At 37.5% G+C, this 22,603-nt stretch overlaps 1 protein-coding gene across 3 annotated transcripts in view; it reads left to right on the top strand.

Moving 5' to 3' along the window:
- ADK (adenosine kinase) overlaps positions 1-22,603 on the top strand; it is a 307,364-nt gene that overhangs the window by 32,891 nt on the left and 251,870 nt on the right. For all 3 annotated transcript variants that reach the window (XM_080620985.1, XM_080620983.1, XM_080620984.1), the window contains exon 3: positions 7,054-7,107. In XM_080620985.1, the coding sequence (XP_080477111.1) occupies positions 7,054-7,107 (54 nt within the window). The remainder of the gene's footprint in view (positions 1-7,053; positions 7,108-22,603) is intronic.

The following is a 22,603-nucleotide window of genomic DNA, read 5'->3' as shown; positions in this document are numbered from 1 at the left end:
TGTTTTTGTTTGAGTTTTGTTGGGTTTTTTAAATGGGGAAAGGAAATGTATTAAAACAAATATTTGCACTAGGGTGTGTGTATGTGCCAGTTACACAAAACTTTAATTTTGGTTTAGCTGGTCACATCTGGTCTGATGAATTTGGCTGCTGAATTTATACGTAGGGTATGATCTGGGTTGAGTTTTTTGTTTGCAACTAGATTTAGAAGATGCACAGCTCCTAAAATCTGGCTTAGCAAGCTTAAAATAATGATCCAAACAAATACAAGTTGTGGTACTTACACTCCATATTTGTGTACATGGAAAGGATTGCTAGGCTAATCAGAAGAGTAAGACTACATTAGACAACTAAAATTTCTGAGCAACTGTAGCCTTGCCAAAAATGCAGAAATACTGCCTTGCATTAGGTAGTATTTTACTATTGTAGGAAAAGCAGTTCACTTATGGCCTTTTGGTCACTGTAAGGATCAAATCGTAAGAAATGGAGTTGGCAGTTATGGCAGCATTACTCATTGTGGCTGATAAATTGCAGATTGAAGTTGAGAAATAGGCTGACTTTCTATACCCATCCCCCATAAATCTGATGTGTTATAAATATTTTGGAAGCTTCTGTTGAACTTGCTGTGTGCACTGGTCTGTAAATGCTCATGAGGATGCACTGTTGTAGCAGGTTCACACATGGCTGTGTTTCTGACCTGAAAGATCTTGTGGGATGTGTTAACTGCATTTGGTAAAAAACAGTCAATACAGCCTGAAAGAGGACTTGTGGATACCAGTGTCCCCACAGGCTGGTTGTCCTAGTTTTTACAAGATAAATAATTAAGAAAAAACAACAGAAAAAGGACTGCATTTCTTTTTTTAGAACAGTGAAAGTAGCCTTAACATCACTTTAAAGTGACATTACTGCTGAATCATTCTTACAGAAACTTTAGATTAATCTGAAATACAAGACTGTACTGAAGTCCTTAAGGTTTCTTAATGGCTTTCTTGAAAATTTATCAAAAAGTGCTTATGCAGAACTCTGTCTGAAAAGGTCTTTTCTTTATTGATGAAGCATAGCCTAGTATAGCATAAATTCTCCTTGTTTTGTCCAGTCAATACAACCAATGTGCTTTAGGTCTCTGACAGAGAAATCACACTCTGTTCCTTTTTTTTTTGATGACTTTTCTGCAAAGTTCAAAGAACACGCTGGAAGTTACCCTTTTGTACATTCCATTTTTAATCAATCTGGGAAATACTTTAAACAATTAACTGCAGCAAAGCATGTGAAGTACAATAAGCTTATGGAATAGCAGAGCTCAAGTGCATTTAAAGAGGAGAAAGGTTAGTCAGAGCCATGTGCTCTGGCAAAAAGTTTATTCGTACATCAAGCAAGGCAGAGGAATGTCTGCACAGATACATGTTTAGAGTTTTCTAGGGTGCTTTGCTGTCCTAACTGTGTATCACTGAAATAGTTTCAGTCTTCTTTCTTATGCTGACTGCTTATGTTGATGGTTAATGCGGAAAAAAAAAAAAAAAAAAAAGAAGGAAAATTCTTTATCTCTTGTACCGCTTTATTTTTGGGTAGCCTGCATGAGGGAGATTTTGTCTTAGCTCTCCTGGCCCAAGCAGCACCGTATATGTCTGTGCTGATTTTTAATCTGATACCTGTGCAATTTTAAGCTATTGTTTCTGTATAGGTTTTTGCTTAGGTTGGTGGAGTCAAGTCAGAAATTTTGAAAGGTGAATTAATTTTGCAGCTATGAAGGTCTGTTGCCATTTTTTAAACCTCTTTGCTCATCCTCAGTTCTTATTCTGGGCCTTGGGACAGGTGAGTTTTACCAGCTTTTCAGGAAACTCTTGCCCGTAGAGCAGATTTGAATTTGATACTCATTTGGAGTTTTCCACCAGTACATATTTAGTGTAGGCTGTGTTTTCTTTTTAATTTGGTTAAGGCTTTGTAAAATTAGATGGTGCCTGAAGGGAACCATGTGTTACAGCTGTTTGTTACGTTAAAAACATTATTGTAAAAAGGCTGCCTAGAGTCCAGCCACATTGATTTTCATACTATCTCATATTAACAGATGTGAAATAAAGAAAACTTTGAGTTCTAGGATTACTGTTTCAGAAAGATCATAAAAATGCATTGTGCAAGTTAAAGCTGAACTTACATGCTGTACTATGCCTAAAAAAAAATAGAAACAGCTTAATAAAAATGTTACAAATCCGCAAAACCAGAAATGGAGATGATAAACTTGTACATGAATGCTAGGGAAATAATAGAATGGTTTGTGTTGGAAGGGACCTTAAAGACCATCTATTTCCAAACCCCTTGCCATGCACAGGGACACCTTCCACTAGACAAGGTTGCTCTAAGCCTCATCCAACCTGGCCTTGAACACTGCCAGTGATGGGGCAGCCACAGTTTCTCTGGGCAACCTGTTCCAGTGTCTCACCATCCTTGTAATGAAGATTTTTCTCCTAATGTCTAATCTAAATCTCCCTTCTGACAGCTTGAAGCCATTCCCTGTTGTCCTGTATCTTGAGTGTGACATAGAAGCCTCAGCCTCACTAGTCATGTAACTGTAGAGGAGAAGATTATGCTGTCTTCATTGAGGTTTTTGTAGCACTAAAACTAAATAGAATGTGTTGGTATATTTAGCTGTATGTACAGCCAAATTTCCTTAACACCATTCTGGTTCTGCATAATATCTGTCCTCAGAATGCCAGCAATAATTTTAGTCTGGGTCCATGCTACTTTATTTTCAGACTTGTGGAAAGGGAAAAGACTTAAGATTCATGTAGTTGTGAATTTATAATTAATACTTTAAGGGGTCTAAGCTTGATATTATGTACCTATCTGCATGTATGTAAAATTTGGTTCTGGAAACGTAATTAAGAAGGAAGAAGATGGAATTACGTTCAGATCTGAGTTCTGGTAATCGGTTGCAGTCATCAAATGAGGTTCGGGATAGCTTTGTCTTGGGAAGTTGAAAACATCCCTGATAATTCAAATTCATTTAAAGATTTTTCTTAGTGAAATATATCCCGAGTTTGTTATTGTCCTGAAATTATGGAGTTAGGGACTAATGGGGGCATTCAAATCACCTTGCTCAGCAGGCAAATTTAGACAACCTGTATCAGCCCCATTGTAGTCAAAGAACAGAGAGATGCTTTTTCCAGTGTGTGAATTGGAGTTGGGTCTTTGTTCCCTGATGAAACATAGGGGGATTAGTTTGCTTATTTGTCTGTCCTGTTAAGTTAAATGTCTGAACATGCCTTTTTGTAACCAGGTAGGAAAGAATTCTGTTTAAAAAAACCCCATATTTTGACACTGAAAAGGGTAATGTAAAGCAGTGTAAAGCTTCTCATTGAAACTGTGTTTAGGGGATGGATGATAGAATAATGGTATCTGTTAGCTCCTATCTGCAGTTAGGTCACTTGAGCTTTGTTCAGAAAAGAGTATGTTGGAGCAACTATGGTACGATGACATATAGAGGCTAGACTGCGAGATGTTGTGGCTTAAGAAACGCCTTAAGGAACTGAGTTTGAAGAGAAAGCTGCTGTCTTCCCAAAGTGGAAGTTTCACCTAAGGTACAATCAGCTTATTGGGTGTCAGAAGCCATGGGTTGTGATGCTCAGAGGCTGGGGTGTGCATATCTGGGCAGGCAGCTGTGTCAGTTTGGTGCCAATATGTAGCTGTGTAGTGTGATAATTGCTGCAGTTGGGGCACCTTTTCTGTCCATCTTCATGATTGTGTGCAGCTGCCATTTTGAAGGGGGTGGCTGGAACACTTGCTACTCTTCTAGTAGATCAAATGTCTGTGAATGACATATCAAAGTGTTCAAATATATCATTTTTGAAATTTACTATAGTTTGTTTTGACACTTAGCTACAGTCTTGGTGCAGTCTCTTGCATGTCACTTTTGAAATAGGATCTTAGAATCGTAGAATCATAGAATGGTTTGGGTTGGAAAGGACCTTAAGATCATGTAGTTCCAACCCCCTGTCATGGGCAGGGATGCTTTCCACTAGATTGTGTCACCCAAGCATCCCACTCCCAAAACAACAGCACGTGTGCCCCAGCTTCCAAGCTAGCGTTTCACGCGTCCAAGCCAATGTATTAACAAGCCCAGAGATCTTAATTTGCTTTTGATCTTATCAAAATGGAGGCCAGGCTGGTGCCAGACTCTCTACACATCCCTGCCAGCAGAACAGCATCCACTGTGGTTTCTCTTTCCAGCAGATGCTGGGCGGGATGACTTCAGCTAAGTGCAGAGCTCAGTATATGCTTCCAGGTTAACCTTATCTTGAGCAATGATGAAAAGACTATTAACATTTGGAAACTGTATCACAGTTTGATACTGGATTGTTGAAAAGAGTAATCACTTTAACATTCTAGGATGTGTAGAGCTTTGAATTTCACAGGGCAGAACATAGGGAAAAAAAGTGAAGCTGTGGTCTCATTTGCCCGTTTCCTTGGTATATTTGCTTGCCTCTTACTAGGTCAATACCAGGCGTGTAAATGTATATGTGTACAGTATGTTGTTCTGCTTGCTTAGATAGTTTTAAATGTCCTAATTTTTAATTTTTCTACTCTGTAGCTTTGATTTGTATCCTTGGCTCCTAAGTAGAGAGATTCTCCCAAATCTAACCTTCGGTTAGAAAGAGCCAACTGGTGCTTATCAATCTTGCCTACGAAACATATGTTGGGAAATATTATGTAAGCTGTACACTGTGCTGGTTGCACATTTAAATTTATTAAATACTTCAACAGCTGTGTATGAAATATAGTATGAATCCTGTCTTAATGCATGGAGTACTAATAAAAGTTTGAACTCTACAAGCATGTGCCTTTGTGGGAAATATTCTTTGGCAAGTTGTTGTCAAAGCAGTATCTTCAGGGGTCAAGGAAGAATAGTTTTAAAATGCCATGTTACTGTTGAAGGAAGGGGGTGGTGGTGAAAAAGATTAGGTAAGCTAAAGTTCACCAAAGGAACCATTCTGCACACCTCAGGGGTAGCAACTGTGTCCCTTCTGCACCCCTCTGTGGTATGTCTGTAAAGTACCCAAGGCGAAAATCACACATCTGTTAAACAGTGTTCCCATTATGTTACGTAGTTTCTGTTGTAGCTGACTTACAAGTATGAATAAGTAGTGAAGGGTTTTGATTTCTGATCAGAGGAAAAGCATGCCATGTAACATTAGTGAAGAATGGTTGTGACTTTACGTGGGTTGTGACTTTAATGGGCAAAATGATCTCCATTTACAAAATTGATTGCATATTAGCCAGCTTTCATCTGTCTTATGACAGACAAATACTTTTAACAACCAACCTGATTTCATTTTGAGCGAGATGGCAAGCTGCATAAGAAGAGTTAATGTCCTTTGACTTCTGAAAGATGTCCCTTTCAGAATTTCCTGGTAGCTCTTTGATTTTTCTCCTATATGTAAGTATTTTCTATCAATAACATGCTTATTGAGACATGACAAATGGAGGTATCGGGAAGGTGTAGCAGCAGTATGAAAAGATTGGGTGGAACCCTTTTTTATTAAAGAAAAATAGCCTGATACTGTTCACTACAGAAAACACCAATTTAGAAGTAAATGGAAGTTAAAACTTGTGACTTAAAGACTGATAGGATGGTGAACTATAAAAAAGACTCTGCTATTAAGCCAAGTGATCTGAATCTGTTATTGAACAGTGTGTTACAGTGTAGTCTGCTTCCTGTAAGAGCCAAATGCAAACCCTGCATTTAGAAAGAGAATATGGTGGACCTCACTGTATCCTGATTAGAAGTGGCTACAAGAAGGATTTAGCAGCAAATTGGATAAATGGATGCAAGTCAGCATGATACTGTGTCAAATAACTTAAGGCAGTCCCTGCAAATTAAACAAGAAAAATGAGTCTTTTATATATGAGTGCGGCACTAGTGAGCTTAAGAATGTGTATGGGTTGATGCTTGTATTTTAAATGGGTGCTGAAAAAAACAAGTTTGAGAGAGTATCATCAGAAAATGTTGTAAGGAATAGCAAACATACATGTTATCTGTTTATTTGAAACGAAAAATCAATTTGCAAGATAGCTTGGTTGTAGTTGGCTGGTGACCAGAATCTTTCCTCAGGAGGAGTAATTTATAGTTCTGCAGTTGACTGGAGCAAGGAACAAAAACAGGGCAAAGGGGCAGTGGAAACGTGCAGTGTGAGCAGTTAGCTGTTTGGAGAATTAGCAAATGGACACTTGACTTTTAGTTGCTTATGTTATATATGACTCTCTTAAAAAGCAATCAGTCCAAAAACCCCCAAACCCCAAAATCCAAACCCTACAGGAAACCATAGCAGTTAGATTTGCGGAATATTTTGAGATGACAAAAGGTTTTGCTCTGAGGCAGAACGAAAGTGAGGTCATTTCTTAAAGGTTTTCCTAAGTGAGTGACACTGCAGTCTCCAGCATAGCTAGGAGTAGCCTGTACTAGGGCAGACTGGGTTCCTTTTTCCCTCTGATTCAAGCAGTGTAGGCAACCTATTCTGTTAAATTCCGTATTAGGTTAAGCTAGCCAAGAAAGGTGGTTTTTTTTTTCTCTCAAGCTCTCACTTTGATCAGAGGTTGCCTCTATGGACTGCAGAAATTTGCTGAAACAGCCTCTTCTGAAAGTGTTTTTTCTATAGAATGTTTTTAGTATTGATTATAATAGTTTTATTTGGTACAGGTGGAATGTTTAATGTTCATATTGTCTGTATTATTCACTGTAATATTTTGTCAGATCCAAATGATAAGATCTATGTACAGTTTGTGGTATGAAGTGCAATGATTTTGGGTATATAGCAAGCCAAAGTACTTGATACAATTTGAAGCTGTGATATAAAGCAGATGCTTTATGTGACATTAAATTTACTCTAATAAACATAACCTAAATTTTTTAGGAAACTTTGCTGCTATCTTTGCAATAACTTGAGGTACCCGAATCAACAAATATGTAGTCTAATAATTTGCCGGTTTGAAACCATAAAAGTACATTTTATAGCTATGTTCTTAAAGGAGTAACTGCTTTGTATTTTGTCTTGTTTTTCAAGGTATGGGCTGAAGCCAAACGACCAAATTTTGGCAGAGGAGAAGCACAAAGAACTGTAAGCTCTTTTATGGTGATACACATGCATATTATATGTATTTACTTTTCTGTGTACATACACATCTTATTATTCTAGACTTGAAGCAAAAATTTTGTTTTCATAAATAACTCCTGCTTTTCATTATTGTCTGCTATAAGTGACGCTTGCCTGAAAAGTAATTGTTTCCAAAAAAATTAAGATTTTTTCATTAATTTGTTTAAAAAAATTTCTTAACTGTTGGTATACTTCCAATTTAAATGTCTGAGTGTTCATTCTAGTTAATGTGTGATATATGACAGTGGTTACTCTAGCAGCTACTGCCTGCCTGCAGTATGTCTGTGTATAAGTGAAATGTTTGTTTATATAGCAGAAATGAAAAGGAAGATTTGTTCCCTCTTCTCCCCCACTTCCCCCATTCAGCGCTGACTCATTATTTTAATTTGCCTGTTTGCATGATGTTATGGCCATTCCCACCTTTGCAAATTGTCATCAACACAGTTGGGCTGAGGTGTGGAACGTTGCTAAGAGTCACCAGTGCCCTGCCGGTTACATTGAAACTTGGCTTGTTTTGGCTGATTTGATTTTGTAGCCTAAAAACTCTTGTTCCTGGGGAAAAATTATGATCCAGTGTTGAATGGATCATTTTTTTGGTCTTGCAGGAGAAGTAGCAATAAAATATTTTATCAAACAGTGCAATAACAGCATATTCAATTATTTTGCTCCTTCGTTTAAAGGTGTGCCCAAACTAAAGAAGCTGAAGTTCAAATTAATTCTGATCTTCAGGCAGTCTTCCATGTTCAGGCAAAAGAACCTGTGATTATATTTTGCATACTATATAGTGAAATACAAAAGCTCTACAACTGAGTTGAAAGCAAATACTGGGTACCGAGCATAAGCATGTGTATGTGTATTTGGAAAATACAAAATAAAAAGACTGGTAAGTATTGTCTGCATATTATCTAGGTATAGGGGAGTGGGCTCTGAGTTTATATGTCTGGTTTTGAAACCTTTGGTGTTTGGTGGTTTGGGGTTTTTTGCCTTTTTTTGTCCCAGTCCCCCTCCTCTCCCCACTGCCTCCTACCCCCTTTCCCTTTCCCCCCTTCCCCATCCCCCCATTACAGTAGCTTTTAAGACAGATATTAAAGTACTCAATGGTACTTACTTGTGAACTGTATACATGGTTTGAAAGTGGAGGAAACTTATCAGAACTTGGTATGTGGTCTGTGATGACTGACAAGTTCTGTCAAGAGTTACTGTATTCACTAAGTAAAAGATGGCACAATTGGAACGTTCCTGCTCACTTGTATGTGTAAGCATACAGGTTGTTTATAGGTATATTATAATGCTTTTTATTTCAGAATTTAGTTTCAAAATTCTCTTGTTCCTAAACTCTTCCATATGTGAAGTAATTGGTGCTCTTATTAGTGCTGGTTTTAATTCCTGCACGTTAATACCACTGGCAGAAGAGCTATACTCAGTGCATGAGCTCCAGTTTTCTTCTTGCCTTATTCAATCACTGTTATCCACGAGCTGCCTGAAAAATGTTCTATGTGAATGTCCTCTTTGCCATCTCTCAAATCTGTATTATGTAACTGCTGTTTTGGTTTGTTTTTTTTAAGAAGGAGAAAGCCGTAGTAAGTGCTTCATTTGTCAGCTCTGAGATAATTTTATTCAGTGTCTTCTCCATGATGACTAGTGGAATATTTATTTAAAAGTTGTATTTCCAAATAAGATACAGATTTTTTAGGATTCCTTTCATGTTTCTTCCTTTCAGGATAGAGAAAATGGGGAATTTGGTCCCTTTTGTGTGCACCTGCATGCTTAGATATAAGAAAACTACCATTCTTTCTTTCTTTTTGATTTTAAATTTTCACCTCTTGTCTGCTTCCATTATAACATTAGCATTATTTTGCATTCTTTCATAGTACCCCCAAAAGACATAAGCAATTTATCCAAGTGTAAGATGAGGTAACTTTCAGATTAATATCTATAGCTGTCAGGTTTCCCGTGTTTAAAGTTTGGATGTGTCTCAGGAAGGTCATAGATTTCAATCAGTAAAAATGTATTCTGGTAACGAAGATATAATTCCTTTGGAAAAGCAATGATTTGATTGAAGTTGATTGAATTACTAGCCGAATAAAGTTTCCATGTTCTTTCAGAGGATGGAAAAAAGACATTTAACTTGCATTTGTACATTGTGGTAATGTACCTCTGACATTAAAACTGCTTGAGCTCCGGCAAAAGACAGGTAACAGCAGTTGCCTTTGACCAGTAGATAAGATTGGTTTTATGTAGAGAACTCTAATGATAGAACACTTATGGACAACATTATTATGATTAAATCATTGAATCATGATTAACCAATTTGAAAAGATGTAAGGAAAAAGTATTGGAAGTACTAGAATGTTCAGGTTAAACCAAGTTAAATGACATACAGGTTTGTATTTGGTGCAGTACAGGTTGTACTGTGTACACAAGCTTTATTTGTACAATAGATACTGATTAAACTGAGCCTTTCAATGTGAGGTATTTGAAATAGTCAAAACATACTAAAATACAGTTTGAGCTTTTTAAGTATGTTGCATATTACTTAATTGCATATTAATTACTAATATGTTTACAGCATAGTCACTTCTTAAATGGAGGGTTGAACTCTTAATTAAATGAAAAAGATTCAATAAAACTGAAGTTTTATATGAATCAGCTGCAACAGAAACCTTTCCTTGGTTTTTCATTGTTATTGCTATAGTAGCCTCTGGGAGGATTTATATGCTGTCAGTCATCATGAAAGAGTTTTAACATGCTTTGGCACTGACCTTGGCATCTTGAATGTCACTGGATACTTGACAGGGGAAAAATGCTCATAGGTCAGTGTCACGTTGCTTCAGGAAAGACCTTTGGAACTTTTCTAATATACTGTGTGCACTACTCGGAGCATGTCAACTGTACAGCACAGAACGGATTAAACGTTGTTGAACCTCAGAGCACTTCCAGTCCTTCAAGCTAAATTCTCTGATGTAACTTAAAGGCGAGTTGTTAGATACTTCACTACCCTTTTCTGGTATTTAGGTAAGCTTTCATATTTAAAAGAAGTGCCAATTCTAGAGAATTGTCCGAAGACGACTGACCACTAGGATAACTACTGCTGATTTGGTTATAAACTTTTTCTGAGGTACAGTGTTCTTATAACTAAGGTGTTATCCTGAACATGTCCTAATGTTTTTAAGTCTAATACAAACAAAGTTAGACTCCATGTATTCCTTTACATAGAGCCTGGCACTGAATTCCTGTTCAGTGCCACAATCCCCCTGCTTAAAATACTTTATATTCCAGTCTTTGAAATGTCAACAGACTTACCTAGTAAAGAAGAGTTTACTTTATTTTTGTATTCTTCATCTAATAGTATCACAGTGATTTCTCTGGCTGTCAGATGCCCTCCAGTTTCTTAGAGATCACTTCTGTGTAGCTGTTCTTCATAAAAATGTATGTTTTGTTTCATAATGAATGCCTTATCTCCAAAGGTAATTGGGCCCGCTACACCCTGACTTGGCTTTATCTTTTTGTCCTTGAATCTTAGTTATCTAGAGAGATAAGTACAGCCACTAAGACAGACTGGAGTTGGTTTACAGGCATGGCATCATACTTAACTTCTATTTTAAGAGCTAAGGTATGAAAGATCACCTTCTTTTTTTTTTTTTTTTTTTTTCTTCCTGCTTCCAATTCACTTTGGCTATAGCAGCCTTTTAAATTTGGGTCTTTACATTACTCTACTTTTTTTAATCTTACAGGATTTTTTTAGTGCTAAAGTTGTAAGTTGGTGCATGTATACATTCTTGTCAGAATTCAGATAAAAATATCCAAACCCCCCCCCTGCACTCCCCCTAGTGCACACAAGGTGGAGGTTGCTGTCCTGCAGCTCAGCCAGGGAGTAGTATGTGTGGAGGCTCGTTAGCCTGCTTCCATGTTTGGTCAGCATCTTAACTGATGATCAAGCCAAGCATGCCCCTGTTGTAGTGAAGCAGATGAGCAATCATACTTGTTTTCAAGTGAGTTTGTTATTCTGCCCTGAGAATAACAAAGATGCAGGAACAGTAGTATCTTCAATTTGCAAGGGTTTTTTTATAGGGTAAACATACATTTGCGGCTGAAGAGATGTCCTGGAGGTGTTTCCCACCTTCCCTAACCCAACTAATCCTCAGTAACTTTGAGGAGAGCAAATTAGGAATTCCATCCTTCGAGGCTGCTGGAGAAACCTGGTCATAATAAGGTTGGTGAGGCCCTGATGTTGCATATGTCTTTCCCCATTTAGTGTTCCCCCGAAAAATAAATAAATATAACTCTGAGAAAAATGAGAATATTTCTCCTGACTGTTTATATGCTCCTCTTACAAGAGTCGCTTCTATTTTTTTATTCTCAGAATTGGACTGAATAACTTTAACTGAAGGTCGTGTATTGGTGTGTGTGCACACACAAATGCGTTGTTGCCTAGGCTGATTTTTTTTATACTATGGTTACTTGGAGAATAAATTTAAGATAGCTGCAGCATTCAATGGGATGTGATTTAAGTTGTCTCTATATTCAAGTATAAACAGTTTGTTTACCCAGTGCCCAGTACAGAGGCCATTTTTAACTGTGTAGAGTAGTGTTGGCAGAGGCGTTGGGGTTTTTTAGTAGTATTCTCTTTTACTAAGATATGGGCTGGTAGCAAAAGTTTGCTAGCTTGACTATCTTGTATTAATAGGCAACTGAAATATATTCATAGAGTCAACAAAAGCATTATTTGGAGTTTAGTGGTACCACTGAATCTGTAAGCAATGCTTCAGGATACTTGTTTTAATACAGCTTTGGCTGCTGGTTGGTTGTTTAAGCAGTTTCAGCCATGATGGAACGCTTAACTTTTTTGGAAATTAGTTGAAGGAGAAAGTATGAAATGTGGCAGCCGTTTTGCGCCCTACAGGCACTGCTGCTTTCAGAATGTATCTTTTTACAGAGATCAAAGCCGTGAAATGAGAAAGAAGATAAATAGAAGCTTCCTTTACCTTCAGTCAACTGTTTAATGTGTTAGTCAGAAGGGAGGATAGACCTGTTGTTCTGCTGCAAGTTTGCAAAGAGGAATTTATTTTTATTCTTCACAGCATACTTGCTATATGAATACTATTTCATGGTAAAACTGAACAAAGGAGAGAGGGACTCTCAAGCTTCAGAACAGCTATTGGAGTGATGATGCAGTTTTGAATTATCTGTAACATCTGGGGGTTTGTGGGTGTCCTGGTTTTACTTAGCCAGGATGTGTATATGTGAGTATTGAAAGCATGAATCTGGGAGGCATAGTAGGGCTGTTTGGAGTTTACAAAGGGCCTGTATGATGCTTTGGACAGAGTAGAGAAATTTACAGTAGGGGCTTAGAAGTAGTTTGGGTATGTTAGAAAGCTAGAGGATGCGAAAGGGATTTGAACCTCGTCATGGGAATGTTGTGGCTTGTCCTTGCATTGGGGGGTGTCTGTTACCATGTGTAAATCACTACCCAGCATAGTATTTAAGTGCAAAAGCTAAGGGACTCAACCCCAAACCTATTTAGCTTGCAGTCATGCCTCATCGGTGGTTCAGCGTGCAGTGAGAGACGTGAATGCTGGGGACACAGAGGGATGCAATGGCTGTCTAATGCTGTTGGGAACAACCAAGCTACAGTATTTTGTGCCACTAGAGGGTGTAGCTTATCTTCAGTAACACTTTCAAAAATCCTTCCGTATATGTTGCTTTTAGGATTTGGTGTCCTTTTGGTATGTCGTGTCTCTAAACTTCCTTTGTGTTTTATCCACCCTATTCCCCCAAAAACCTAAAAAAAGAGGGTAGAAAAATATGGTTTGTTTTTTGGGGGAAAGAGATATTAAAGTATCGGAAATACTAATCTTTGAATCTTTTGTTAGCCTACTCAACATATGCTGACAACACAGATGATTTGTAAGGTTGGGGTGATGTATGAACCTGTCACAGATGTCTGTCAAAGCTGCTGAGTTACTTTATGTATCTCTTTTATAATTACATTTGAGAGATTAGTATGTAGTATGAAATGTGATTTGGCAATGAAGTAATGTTGCAAACAAAAGGCAATAACCAGCTTTATGAAAAAGCTTAACAGCCCTCATCTTTACATAACTGTATTTTAGATTTCATCCTCATTTTTTTTTAGATCAAGCTATCATACTGGCCTGCTTCCTGGTATAGAGGGTTTGTATGAAAACGTCAATAAAAATGTCTACTGTAGAACTGATACTCATTTTTACAAAAATCTCATGTTTTTAAAATTGCTACAGATTGAAAGTTCTGTACTTTTTAGTTAATAAAAAGCAATTCAGAATGATCAGTCTCTTAACTTGCCTATTTCTCCCAAAGTAAGTGTAAGTTCTCTTGCACATTGACAGTGATCTATGAAATGTCATCAAGCACTTATTTAGGTAAACTTTTATTAAATGCTTGGGAATTCTGTTTAGGAAGAATCTGGATGATATGCAGTGTATATCTGAAAATCATGTAATGTGAGACTGGTTGGGAAGAACTCTGTGATGATCTGGAATGCATTTTGTTAATCCTGTTCCTTGGGTTGTTGGCTCCCTCTGTAGAAATTACTTTAAATTGCAGTTTGATTTCTCTAGAATTGTTTTCTCTCTTCTGTGTTATATGGAAACCCTGGACTCACATGTGCAAAAAGAATGATTTGTGGTTAGCTACAAAACTTCTATTACAGATTCCTCCCTCTATTTTTTCCTTCAGTTCTCTGCCTGCCCACTGCCCACCTAATTATTTTGAATATAGCATGGATGCAAATTGGCATTACACAAATCATCTCATGAAATTCTTGTTAACAGACAACCCTGCATAAAATTTCCAGAAATTAGGGCTCTAAGTTATAGCAGAAATGCTTTTTCCTTCTTTGATGGAGGCAGTCTTTTCATCTGCGTAAATTTAAAATAGAAAAATGTGTTAATTATGTTGTATAATTTGATTTTGCATCCTGCTGTTGATGATATGAAATAAGTAATCTATGGGCTACATGATAAACATTGGATTAATAGTTTTAAATTGTGCTTATGTTTCAGAACAGTACTGTAATTAAGCCTTTTGTCTCTGTTTGCACTATTTTGTGTATTAGTATATTAAAGCAAAACTTTGCTGCGTAGCTTTATAGGCTCTATTAGAATATTCTTCATTGTTAGGCAGCTCTCAGAAATTAGTGTTGATTCATTCTTATATGACACAGTGGTTATTTGCTATAAAATAGAAGAAACTTTGGATAATAGCTTTGGTTGCCAGATAAGAACAAGGCTTATGCTCCTCTGGGGAGCTTGGTTCTGTAGCTTGAGCTGCTTATCTGTGACTGTTGTGTAATACAGCACTTCATGGTAGTGGGAAGGAGGAGAGCTGGAGAGGAAACTGAAGGATGGATGTGAAAGCCAATGGAGAATCGAAAATATTTTGTGTGTGACATATGAGAACCCCAAAATGAAAGGTCTAAAACCAGGTTCTAGAGAATTGAAACTTAATTTGCTTAAATCAAGTTATGGAAGTTCCTAGGATCAGATTTATTGTTCTTCTGTAGACTCTCTTATGCAACTTAATCTCATATATAAATTTTTCTTTTCTTAAAGAGATGTTTTTCAAGTACCTGTGTTATCTATTTTGATTATCACTGCCATATAGGTGGTACATTAGAGATACCAAAAGATCCTCTAAGGGAAAGATGTGTTTGGATATTCCAAACTGTGATTCCAGCTCAAATCTGATAGCTTTCTTTAGCTCTCACAGTACTGGTTATTGAGTTAAATTGATCTTTCATAACAGTTTCTTAGACTCTGACAATTCATGCAGGAAAAGATGCTTGACATGGACCTGCCTGGCTATGTAGTTCAGTTAATAAGATGAGCTGCCCTGCTGCTCTTTCTGATAGTAATTGCTGGTACTTAGTATGTAGTCTACATACTTTGGTTAAAGCAAGGAAATATATTTTTGCTTTTGCTGCCTATATGTGAAATTACCCTCAAGCACAGACTGAGCAGATAGCCCACAGCTAAACTGAATGCTCAGACTTAGAAGGTTTGAGTGATCTGAACTCCTGTAAAGGGTTTCAGCTTGCCATTCACGGGGCCTTCATAGCAAAGGCTTCACAAACAGCACAAAATAGTTGCACCTTCTTATCCCCCTGGGGCTCATGTTTCAATAAGTGCTGTTTGAGCAGTCAATGAGGTCTGGTTGTGCAGAAGGAGACTTCCCTCTCCACTTCTCTTGATGCTTCTCTTATTTTGCAAAATAAAAAAATCATGTGAAAAAGGGTGTGAACTGTATTTCTCATTGACTCCAGGTATGCACAAAGTGCGGTGCTAATACAGTAGTGATATGACTATCTACAACCACTGATGTATTTGAATACTGAGTTTTGCATATGCAGACTAATTTTTCCATAGTGCTGCATGTTTCTGTGACTGTGTTGATTTCTTTCAGGTAGAGAGTGGGGTGCCTACTTACAATCAGATGCAGTCTTAAGCTGAAGAGCATGCAAAGTCTTATGGGACCGCTATTTCTTAGTTAAGGTAGCTGGAAAGGTTTCTGCATCTTTGTTGAACAGAAGCACACAAGCTAGAACAGAATTCAGTCTTTAGAGTATTAATTTGTGTTGTGCACTGTAGCACTGGATTTGAGATTTTTCTAAAATTTAGAAATGACTAATTAATCATTTTACTACCTTGGAATATACAACCTTTGTCCTAGTGTCTCTTAGAAAGAGAATGTAAATAAAGATACTGCTGTGGGATGGTTTTGAGCCAACATAGTAATTAATTTATGAAGCTCTTGCAATATCTTGCAGATTGAAGTATTCAGATATAGACCGGAAGTTTATCTTAACATGGGATTCTTACACAATTTTTTTTTTTTTACTGTACTCCTTATGTGTATTTTACTCACAGTCTCATCTAGTACTGTCTCCAGAGGGGGAAAAAAGTTAATACTTGCTGGAGCATTTTATGTAAAAACATAAATTTCATTAATTTCTTAAATTTACTGTGTGTAGAAGAGAATCTTCAGAAAATCTTCCCTTGGCACATCCTTTTTTAATTCTGTTTTTGTTCAAATTTTAATGGAATACCCCCTGTAGCTGCTAATATTGTGGCAACGTTTGGAAGCTCTGAAAAAGAGAGATGCAATGAGTACTGGTTTTGCCACAAGGTGGTGCTTTTTGTAGTGGCTAGCTTTGTGGCAATAAGCTGAAGCCTGCAGTAAAAGATGTAAAATGTCTAAAACTTTTAACCACTTTAAAGTGCTTGGCCGTGTGCTGCTGTCTTTTTGTTTAAATATTTCTAAGCTTGAAATGAGGAGGCTTACCGCTTTCATAGAGACTACATAAAACCAGTGAAAATAAGAAATGTATATTTCGTTGTACGTCATGTATGCACAGTTTGAGATTGAGATAAGATCTGAGTACACTAAGCAAATTGTGTGGGTTTCTGGTTTTGTAACACAGACCACAAACATTTGGTGTTAAGCTTACTGTGTTAACAGATTATGTTATAACAGGTGAAGTGGCAAAGCTCAGAATGATAGTTTAATTGTCTCTAAACTCACTTTTGTTTTGTGTGGGGTTTTTGTTTTGTTTTTGATGGTGATTGTTGTTGTTACTAGCATGATGTGGTTGAGGAGATGTGCTTTAAAATCATTTACACAGGTTGCTGGTATGATTGTCTAAAAGCTGGCCAATGTGAAAGATAGTAAAAGTATTTATTTGTGAGTAGATAAAAAGTTTAAGCTTTCAGTATTTCTGCATTTTAATGTAAAAAAACCCTTCTGTAACTGTATTTTAAAATGCAGATGTGTTTCATTTGGTTTTTAATAGCTTCAGGCTTTTGTGAACTCCTAGAATTTTAAAAACAGAATTTACTGCGCGATGGCACTTGGTGTGTGTGTTCTGTTTAAATGCATGAAGTATGTGATTTATTGTTGCTTCATAATTCCATAAGAGACATAGGATATAATGCCCCCTTTTTTCCCCCCCTCCCTAAATAATCAGGTAATGAACTGTACTGTAGCATAGTCTTGTTCTTGGGCATTTGTGGGCTTTTCAGTGAGTAACATGGTGTATATTCTTCCTCTGCTGGGACTTCAGTGTTCTCATTTAAAATCTTTTTTAGCACAACTGTTTAGAACTGAACTGCCAGAGAAATTCAACTCTTGTCCTGCTTATTACTCTACTGTAAAAAAGGCAGGAACACATCAGATATTTGATTTCCAAAGCTGCTAATGCAACATCACTCTCTTCACTAATTTAGCTTTAGAAGTGTCCTGATTTACAGATGTAAGCACCCCAAATAATAATAATAAAAAAGCTGTATAGTTTGTCAGCAACTGAATAGCTAAGCCTCTGTTGTCCATTGAGCCTTTTCTGGGTTAAGCTTAACCCCAAGTGTACCAATTAGTGCTCAGTATAGAGGATTCTGTTCTTTTAAAGGAGGTGATCATCTATCAGAGCAGATTAAATAGCTTACATGAAAATAATTTACTAGCTGTCCATTAATTGCCTTTCCTTTCGTAGAACTTCAGAAAGAGACCTCAAGGGATCATTTAGTTTCATTTCCCTAATACAGCTAGAAATGCATCTTTGTCATTCCTGGCAGTTATTTGTCTAGCCCCCTCTAAAGGTTCTTGGAAATAGTAAGATGTCAGGTGGAGACAGTGCTACATAATGTGTGTTGGTGTGCTGCTTCATTCCCACTATAAAGTGTGCCCTCCCCACACTAAAACTAGGCTTTAGGCTGCTCTGAATACAGTTCAGTTCTATTAGCTCTCCTATTCTCCATTGACACAGAGAAAAGATCATTCCCTTCCTCTGTAAGACTAATAGATCTTGGGTTCTCAAGTCTACCCTTCTGCCTCATCCGTAGGTTGGAGAATGCAGGATACATTGCTTCCTGCAGCTCATATAATCTCAACTGCTTTACAGGTTCACTGCTTACCGGTGGCCTCTCTCAAGTTATTTTAGGTAGTTCATGAAGTGTGTTGCCAAAAAATGGATGCAAATCTTCCAGCCATGGCCTTGCCATGTGTAGTATGGAGTTCCTAAGACATCAAGTTAAAACACAAAGCTGACAGAGTGCAGTATTCTGAGATGTACTATTGAAATCATAAATACATAAAATGTAATTTTCCGGTTACTTTGGAGATGCTGGTTGGTATGCGTTAGAACAAAAAATTAGTTTGTTATTAACATTCAGATTAATTAAGAAACAAGACTAATTAAAGTGTAAAATGTACTCATCTATTACTTCATATATTCATATATTTAGGATTTAGTTTTTTAAGTTCAGGAGTAACTGTGCTACTAATTAACCCCTATTCAAATATGTTTGTACCCCCACCCCCCACCTCTCACTCGCTCCCACTTCCTCATTCCAGGTAACTGACTCTCAGAAGTCCTCTGAATACACTACGTAAAACAACAACTGAATAATGTTTAATTCTCAGAAGTGTTTCTTTTTGATTCAAATTCCTAGTGTGGCTTCAGAGAATTGAAAATTGCTGCTCTGGAACGGCTGCTAGTTAGTGGTTATGTTCCAAGTGGATCATTCTTTGCCTCCTGGTAAGCAGGAGACCATGAGTTGAAGGCAGTTTGGATCAAGTTGAAGTGATCAAAGTTGTATGTAAATTATTTATGAAGAACAGTTGTTTGTAGTTCTGAAGTGGGCTTTATGAATGAGACCTCTGTTATGAGAAGTCACTGTACAAAATTTGGCAGTTCTGTTTCATGACAAGTTTCTCTGCATCAGGTCTGCTGCAAGAGTGTCAAGTGGCACAGGGCTTGCAGGATGAAACACAGCTAATATCTGTAAGTCAACTAGACAGTGGAGAAAGAGCAGTAGGGGGGGAGTTGGAGAGATTAGGAATGGGATAGGAAAAAAGGCAATAGTTTGGAACTTGGAGCCAGAACAGTACAGGATTGTCAGGACAAAGCCATATACAAAGAGAATATGCATATACATTAACTAGGATAAGGTTCTGTGCAGCTATGCACCCCTACAGGCAAAAGCATGGAACAGGCAGAGTAGCCTGTAGTGTGAGGAAAATATGGAGACTTAAGCCATTTTAGTAGTGTGATGGAAGAGCTCACTTAAAATTGACTGTTTGATTTTATCAGGACATCTAGAAGCCCCTGCTTAGCTGTGTAAGTATGTATGGATGTGGTTCTACATTTGCAGGGAGATAAGTTCGTGCTTTAGAGTAAAGCTGGTTTACTTTCTTACTGATCATGAATAGCATTGAAGACTTGCCAGGAAATATCTCATCTTCTGATCTACGTACTTATATAGCTCAGGAATCATTGCGCATGGGTGTCTGAGACATTTAAATTGATTTGTTCTTGAGCTTTCTGTTAGATAAGATTGTAATTTTATGGATTTGTGGCCAAAGCAAACAGGGAACGTAGCTGGCTCCAAATTGCATGGGAAACTTGCTACAAATTCAGAAGCTGTGTGCCTTAACCACCAAGCCATCTGCTTATTTAGAAGGGGGTCTCCTGCCCTAGTGCTGTACTGACTGTGTGATCAGATGACCTTGCTTTACAAGAAGTGGAAACGGCAACTGACACACACTGCAGCTTCTGTCCCCAAACCAGTGATCACAGATGGAGTGCAGCTGCTGCAAGGGATTCAGTGGTACCTTCTGGTCACATGAGTCAGCTGGTGCAGTTGCAGCTGCACATGCCAGTGTCTCTGCTGAGCAGCTGAATCCAATATACATTATTCAGGCTGGTGCAAGAGCGTGTGGGAGGTGGTGGAGATTAGCTCCCTGTGCCAGTTAACCATCTTAAGCACCCTACCCCCAGTGTGTGTGTCCTGGTCTGGCCTCCTCTCTTGAACTAATGTAGCTGCTCTGATTGTGAGGGGAGTAACAATAGAGCTACAGACAGTGAGAATATAGGGGTATTAATTAATTTCAATTATTAATTTCTAATATCTGCATAAACAAAACTGAATGCATGCTCATTCTTTTATCCTACTTGCCCTAGGTTTATGACAGCAGGATGTGTGCAGGTCTTATACTGGACTATTAAAAATAGGAAGATAGAATCAGTCTTCCACTGTATTGGAAAAAGTATTTTGGGACATTCAACTTCAGTGCAAAAATGTGTTCAGTGATTTAAGTAGAACGTGAACATTTAAACAAGATATGCAACTACAGTAGTGAACACTGTGCTTTTAAACTTTAATGATAAGTTATCTTACAGACTTGGTGAAAGCTGAAATGTGCTCTAAATTTGCTTCTGAACTTCCTTCTGAATTAGGTGGTCTCTTCAGCTAACCCTTCTAGCATTCAGCAATAGTGAAACATGTCTGTATGCAGTGAACAAGCTTACCATTCCCTTCTGTTGGTGCAGTCCTGCACAGATTTCTGAATTCTTAAAAAAAAAATCCAAACAAAAACCCAAAGAAAAAGGTTTTGGGTTATAATCCCAGCAGCAGCTATAGGAATGTTTTTGAAACAGAAGCTTGCTTAAAACCTCCAGTGTGTGAACTTCACAACAAAGAGAAAATCATGCCATCATAGTTGTTCAAATCATATGTCAGTGGTAGATGTGATTTATGGGAGTCTTTCCTAAGTTGGAAGGATGTGCCTCTGTCAAGGACTGGAAACTGAGCTATTAAACTGCACAATTCCCAGTTTATTTATTGTCTCTATTCTGAGAAAAACACCCTGAAAATGTCTTTAAAACCAGTTCTTTCTTTATCTGTTCCTGTCATATTGGTTATTGCAGGTGGTGATTGCTGTACAGCAACCCTTTTTTCTGTTATTTTCTTCCATGATTTCTGTCAGCTCTGCCACAGGTGCTTACTGTGAGTAGAGGTCACAATTCTGGTACTTGAAAATACTAAATGCTCTATTTTTCTGAGGAAATAAGGCATCAACCTAATAAATAGAAGGGGGAAACCTAAATGTTTTTTTTTTGGGGGGGTGAGGGAGGAGAAGAGGAGGAGGGAAGGGAAAGTGTTTTGTTTGTTTTCAGTTTGCTTTTTTTAAAGCCTATACTGAGAAGACACTGAAGCATTTTCTACCTAAAAAGCAATGAAGAGCTGCCTAGTTTGGGGAAAAAAGCATTTTCAGCCTTCAATGAATATGTTAGTAGGATTTCACTGTTGGAATAAACTTGCGTTACAGATCTTGTAAATATTACAAAATGCATGTATATTTGGTGCTTGCATTTGACGTTATTTTTGCACAATTATTTGTATGTGCAGTTGCTCCTTTCAGATGCGTTGCTAGTACTGCATTTCCAACCAAGATCCCTATATTCTCGGGATGATTGCTGCTCAACAAACTGTAATTGGAAGTGGAAAAACCCTACTAGTTGTTTTACACTTGCTCCAACCAGGATCACTGTTAATGATGTGTGATGAACTTCTTTAAAAGAAGCTATTGCCACTGGATGGTGCTATTGTTATGTTATTTAAGTTACATTCTGTGATAATGTGGATGGCATGAAATCTCCATTCCCTGTCCTCAAAGATTTTATAAAGATCTGCTGCAAGAAAATCCTATGTATACAGGTCACAGTGGTGACAGGAAAAATAGTCATTCATAACCTGTACCTTCATAAGGGTCGGGCAAAGGTAATTCTGTCTGGTGTGATCTGTCTTTGAGCTTTGCAGATGAATGTTTAAAACAAGTTTGGATGAGAGCCTGCTGATTGGTAATACAGTTGTTTTTATGGAAGGTGATGTTCTTGAGGAATGGGATATATTTGGGCCAATCAGCTCTGTGAAATCTGCATATTCATCATACATCTAATTATCCAGAAAGAAATGCTGAGTTACTGAAATTGTCACTTTGAACGGTTTCCTAACGAGGGGACTGTCTTTTAAAACGGCAGGGGTTACATAGTTAGCTACCTATTACATTACAAAAAAAAAGTTTTGACTGTTTTATGCAAATATACTGCATTACCTCTTATAAATGAGAAGGTAAATCGGCTTTTGAAAGCCCTTCATGTTTTTTGAGGGGGGAGAAAATGAATTCTTCTAATAAATTTGCATTTCAAGAAGTAAATAACTACTTGGAAAGGTACATCTCCTTTTAAAGACTGCAGTTTGATAAGATAGAGATTGGAAAGTTAAAATAGCTTTAGAAAATTTTTGAATTCTTCTCTGAATATGCTATGAACAATTGGAAATATACGCCAATTCTCCTATAAGCTTGGCTTAAAAATGAAATATTTTGTGCTTGCTCTCTTTCCCCCTTCCATTTTCTTTCGCATATTTCGATCTGTCCAGAGCAATCGGAGTAAATTTTTTTTTAAGAAGCCCAAGAGAAAAGAGAAAGGGGAAAAAATATCCCTAAAACCTGAGGAAACAAATGCTGCTGTCAGTCCTGACTTCAGAAGAAATTATGAGAATTTGCCAAGACACCATCTTGTGTATTTGTAGTCTACCTCTTTTACGAATTGAGCTATCCTGCATCTGTCTCCTAATAGTTTTTA

This window comes from Psittacula echo (genome assembly GCF_963264785.1).
Source record: "Psittacula echo genome assembly, chromosome: 6".
Taxonomy (NCBI): domain Eukaryota; kingdom Metazoa; phylum Chordata; class Aves; order Psittaciformes; family Psittacidae; genus Psittacula; species Psittacula echo.
The sequence above is the reverse complement of the archived record's forward strand: the minus strand, read 5'-3'. Positions and strand labels throughout refer to the sequence as shown.